A 5,590-nucleotide genomic window follows, 5' to 3' on the forward strand; every position below is an offset into this window, starting at 1 on the left:
TTATGTAGCAAAACCAGACCAGGAGGGAGCTGCATATTTGATACGTGAGATTATGAGTGATTCAGTGATGTCGAATAATTTGGTGCCTCTGAGACCATGTGAGCGGAGTGTTTTGAGTGCGTAAAATGTTTGAAAACCTTTTGTGATGATGTGGTTGATATGAGGTGCTACATTAAGTGTGGAGGTGAATGTGATGCCTAATATTTTTATTAATTGACTTGTTATTTTTTTACGGCTATTGTGAATGATGAGTTCAAATAATTTATTGAAATTAAGTGACAGAGAGCATCGTTTTGATCATGTAGTTAATGAGTCGAGTTCTGATTGGATGGTGTTTGAGCTAGATGATGGGATGATAAGGTAGGTGTCGTCAGCGTCTGTGATGATGTGATTAGAGCTTTGAAAAATTCTTTTCTTGTCCTCTTGACGACTGTGTACCTCTTCAATCTTCCTATATAAGAATGACTACTACAACACTATAGCGTACACTTACTATGCACAAAAGAGACGGTGCAATAAAAAACCATCTTGAAACTTTCCACAACACCCCAATAACTAGGAACCTTCTAGATAACAACACAAAAATTCTATACACCAATCAACAGCACTACAACCTAAGAATTGCAGAAGCCATTTTTATCGAATCTGAAAAACCTTCTATCAACGAATCACAACAACACTTCCAACTCGAAGAATTAACAACAATAACGTTAATCGGATCAACCAGCAATCTAGCAATGATGATAATAACAATAACGATAATAACAACAACACCATCAACAGCAACAACAACAATAATTATAAAAACTATAATTTTTTTTAAACATTTTATTTCATTTCAACCTCCTCGCGCTAAAAACAACAATAATAACAATAGCAATAATAATAATAATAATTATGTAAACTCTTTTATTATTCAGAGAAAACCAGTAAAATCAAAAATAATCAAAATAAAATATCAGTCCAATTTATATTGATTAGAGACAGAATAAAAGGATTATAAAAACCTATAGGCGATATTTCAAAAGTTTTAATTAAAATATTGAAATGTTTAAAATCATCTACAATGTTATTTTTTAAATTATTTAAGTATTTATTCATTTTATATTGTTTTGATTTCATGAAGTTGTTTCATGGCACACGGTCAGTTCGAGTATTTCAATAGTATCTTTGTTACAGACTGCGATGTCGGGTCGCAGTGATTTGAACAGATCCGTTACTGGACGCGCCAAATCTTTTTCCACGTCTGCAAATATTTCAATACCCGGCCTTGCATTTGCTTTTATGTTATCAATAATTATTGTGAGAATTTTGTTGTGGCGGTTTAAATATCTGCTCAGTGCAGAGGCGGAGCCACAATTTGATAGGACATGTTTGTTTGTTTGTACTGCATTACAAAGCAAACATGATGCTTTAGTAGATTAACCCCACCTGAAGAGGTTAGCATTAGTAGGTAGCTGTTGAATAAGATATTTTCTGGTGAATTTATAGAGGACCTCTGATAGTTTTACAGTTGACCTAGACCATCGTGTTATCTCGGAGCTATTGATATGCTTTTTTATTGACCTCACAAGAGCACCTTGGCATCGCAACAGCAATAGATGATTGAAATTCGTTTTATATTGTTGTTGTTGTAGGGCATTTATTGCTGATTTAATTCCATCATTTTTTGGAATGAGGTCGTCAATCTTTCTGTAGGAGTTATCAGATTCATTCCACAGCAGTCTTATTTCCTCGCTGGCGTTTAGCTTGAGATACCCACGGAGTTTTAATCTTAATAACACGGCGTGTTGTTTCAGCGATTTGATGTTGAGGCCCCCAGTTTTATACGGCATCGAGATAACTTCAGCGATGCAACTGCTTATGGGCACAGACAGCCATTCTCTTACTGCCTCTATTATAAGGCGGTCCAGAGTGCATTCTATCCAGATCAGCGACATATCATAGGTTCGTAATTCAAATGTTATTTGAGAGGGGATAAAACGTCTGAGAATTTCTAGCTTCCATTGAGCAGTTGTGTCCAGTTCTCCAATTTTCTGCAGCAAAATTTTGAGTTTATTACATAATTCATTTTTCTCTCTGGTGTTTTTGCCTTCAAAATCGTACATTATTCCCAAGTATTTAAATTGATCGTTGATATTCACATGGGGAATTTTTTCATCGTTTATTGTTAATTGGGGTAGAAATTGTTCATATTTTCCATTGATTTTTCTCATTCCAAATGTACTACATTTATCTATACTCATTTTCATACCCGTCTATTTACACCAGGCTTGGTTGAGATCGATCAACTTCTGGGCACCCTCAGAACTGCTAGCAATGATTGCTGAGTCGTCAGCAAATTGAAGCCAACTCCTAGATTTTAGTTTGGCTGTAGGTCCCCATATATATCCGCACTGCTGGTATTTCTTTGCTTCGACTATTTTCATCAGAGGATTAAAACAAAGATTGAAGAGCAATGAAGAGCTCGGGTCACCTTGTAGGACCCCCATTTTTACTTGGATAGGTGAGGTTAGTTTGTTGCACACCGATACAGTTATCGAGTAGTCGGCGTATATTGATCTAATCATGTTGCTGATCTGACTTGGGATGTGGTGATAACTTAAAGCAGATGAAATTAGATCATGGCTAACCTCACCAAAAGCATTTCGTAAATCTAATAGGGTAACAATAATTGTTCTCTGATATCTTTTGGCGTCTTTCAGCAGATGAGACAGCAGCTGCGTGTGTTCAACTACACCATCAACTTTGGTATAGAAACCCTTTTGAATATTTTTATTGATGAAATTATTTGAATCCAGATATTTGTATATTCTATTGTTTATGAACGTGGAGAATATTTTAAAGAATACTGGTTGAAGTGTTATTGGCCTGAAATTCGCTGGGTCGTTGGCATCTCCCTTTTTGTAAATCAGAATTGTCAGCCCTTTTCTCCAGCAGGAGGGAATTGATGACGTTCTCCAACATTCAACCAGTAACTGATAAAGGATTGTGCGGAATATTGGACACTTTTTGAGAACTATTACTGACATCTGGTCCAAAGGGCAAGGAGATGCTCTCGACTTGCATTTCCGGATAATTGAAGAGATTTCATTATACGTGGGAGGATTGGTATCACAGGCTATTGAAGGGTTTGGTAATGTTTTAATCCAATTTGGTAGGGAATGTTTATTGCAAGATTGATCGTTTAAAATGTTGTTGAAAAATTGTTTACATTTGTCGACGCCAAACTGAGGTAGCAAATTAGGCGTCGGGTTGAATAATTTTTCATACGTTGCCCAAAATTTGTGTTTTAGTTGGTTTGTGATATTGAGTGTTTTTTCAAGTTTATTTCGTTTTGTTGATGCTATCCTTGATCTTATTTGTTTGCTTAGCGTTTTAATTTGAAGGTCGAAGTTGTGGTTGTTACGGCCTAGCAGCTTTAGTTGTTTCAGTTCCTTCTTTAGTTTGTTGATTGGTTTGTCGGATATTGTTGTTGAATTTGTTTGTTGTTTAATTGTGCCGTAGGTTGAAGCAAAGTAGTTGTATATTGATGACTGGAAATTGATGGTGAAGTTATCAATGTCGGTGATGTTTGGTAGAGCTGATTTTTGAGAATGGAAGTATGCGTTGGCCTCAGACCATTGAGTTGTTGTTTTAGGTAACTTTATCCCTGGAAGTGGAGTATCTTTTATGACGGTATTTGTTGACGATGACGACGACGGAGATGTCACCTGGTGAAGCGGGGACGATGGTAGTGGTATCTCTGCCGCGGCGACACCCGCTGACGACGTCGATGGAGTCGCTCGATGGTGAGGCGGAAGTGATAGTTGTGGTAATTCTGCGGTGGTAGTGTTTGATGGTGTCAAAATGATGAAATCTTCGTTAGGGTCCTTTGGAGAATTTATCGAATTATTTAAATTTTTGAATGTTTTGCACGAACGTTGGTGCATTCTTAGGCCCTTTTTTACCTTTGCACTGTTTACCACAACAACAGGAAATTAGATTATTATCCATGTTAACAGAATTATCAACCAGTAAGTTTGGAGATATTACAATATTGTTGCTTTGTAAACGTACATTGTTATTATTGTTGCTGCTTTGAGCTGATTTTGTACAACGCCAGGAATGCCTGCTGAGTTTTTAAAACAGTATGGGCATTTAGTTGCATTTACTAATAAGATTGATTTAAAAATTAAATATTTAATTAAAAATTAAATCAAATAATTAAATATTTGAAATTAGAGTTATTTAGTATTAATTTATTCGCCATAATTTTCCGCTACTTTTAAACCTATTTTTACACTGTAAAACTATGTAAAACTCGATTAATGTAAATAAAAACAGTGAGCTAGCAAAAACCTGCCATTTCTCATGTTACAAATACATAATCATATAATATTAATAATAATAATAATGGTGTTAAAAAAATGTTTTTATATTGTAATCAAGTAATCCGCTCATACTCATTGTCGATGTAAGTGTATGTGCGTTGGGAGTATATTCGAATACCATTACACGTTGTTTCTTTCACAGTATATTGTGTAAGACGAGCTAAGGACAATGCTCATTAATTTAAAATTAAAATTAGATGGCCATGAAAATTTAAATAATGACAAATTAAATTTATTATAAAGCCCAACAGGCGACATTTCAAATGAGTTCATTATTACAGAATAGTTAGAATATTCTTTGTTTAAGCATTTTTGCAAGTTAATATATTTTTGGTGTTTATATTGTTTAGAAGAAAATAAATTAGTTTCATGGCATATTGTCAATTACAATATTTCAATCTTGTTGCCTCTCAAAATGGTAATTTCAGGATGTGACGTTGGTCGTATGCCTTCCATCTCCAAGTTTGCAAACAAGCAGCAGTCGTTAGGAGCCTGTAGCTTCACTTCATCCATGATCAACGCTAGTATTTTATCATGTCTGCCTGTGTATCTCTTCAAAGCCGAAGCTGATCCACAACTTGATACGACGTGCTTATTTGTTTGACGAACATTACGAAGTGGGCATTAGGGTGGAGCGAATTTATACATAAAAAAATTTTTTTCTTCTTTTTACTTTTCCTGGGGTTGGGAAATATGTCTTTTATCGAGTTATTTCAATGTGTAAATTTTGAATTTTATTGAACATTGTTTTGAGGTTCCTCTCGGCTGGAGACTGTTTATGAATTGCATTTCAAAAGTAAACAAAACAATATCATCAAATTAAACATGTTATTAACTCAAATAAATCATTTAAATCTTGAAAAACAAAACATTAGTGTTTACTAGTTCACATCAAAGACTTAAATAATGAAGTGTTTTTTAGTTTCAAATTTTGGTATATCATTTTGAGATGCAAGTTTAGTACGAATAAAGCCATCTCTTGCTTTTTCTCCACAAACTGAAAGTGACGCTTCTGTAACTAATTTTATCATTCTTTCTACTGCCTGAGTATGGCAAGGCAACTTCAAAAATTCAATGTTATTAGGAATATCCATTATCATCTGTTCTAAAGCTTCAGTTGTGATATCTTTTGTAAGGGGTGGCTCTGTGATCTCGGTTGCATGCCAATCGAGCATGTCGTAATAGTTGATCGCATCAAAGTTTAGCTTTGGAACTTG

General features: G+C 34.9%; 2 protein-coding genes across 2 annotated transcripts in view; both read right to left on the reverse strand.

Annotated features, from left to right (window-relative positions):
• Positions 1 to 3,932, reverse strand: HELRODRAFT_182645 (hypothetical protein; the record flags this gene model as incomplete). Its single annotated transcript, XM_009032886.1, has 2 exons — positions 1 to 137; positions 2,966 to 3,932. The coding sequence occupies 2 exons, from the start codon at positions 3,930 to 3,932 to the stop codon at positions 1 to 3; spliced, it is 1,104 nt and encodes a 367-aa protein (XP_009031134.1).
• Positions 3,933 to 5,272: 1,340 nt separating this feature from the next.
• Positions 5,273 to 5,590, reverse strand: part of HELRODRAFT_182646 (hypothetical protein) — a gene marked incomplete at both ends in the record, with an annotated part of 4,009 nt that continues 3,691 nt past the window's right edge. Inside the window, one exon of the mRNA XM_009032887.1 lies at positions 5,273 to 5,416. Coding sequence (XP_009031135.1) covers positions 5,273 to 5,416 — 144 coding nt within the window. The remainder of the gene's footprint in view (positions 5,417 to 5,590) is intronic.

Source organism: Helobdella robusta, assembly GCF_000326865.2.
Source record: "Helobdella robusta unplaced genomic scaffold HELROscaffold_89, whole genome shotgun sequence".
NCBI classification, from domain to species: Eukaryota; Metazoa; Annelida; class Clitellata; order Rhynchobdellida; family Glossiphoniidae; genus Helobdella; species Helobdella robusta.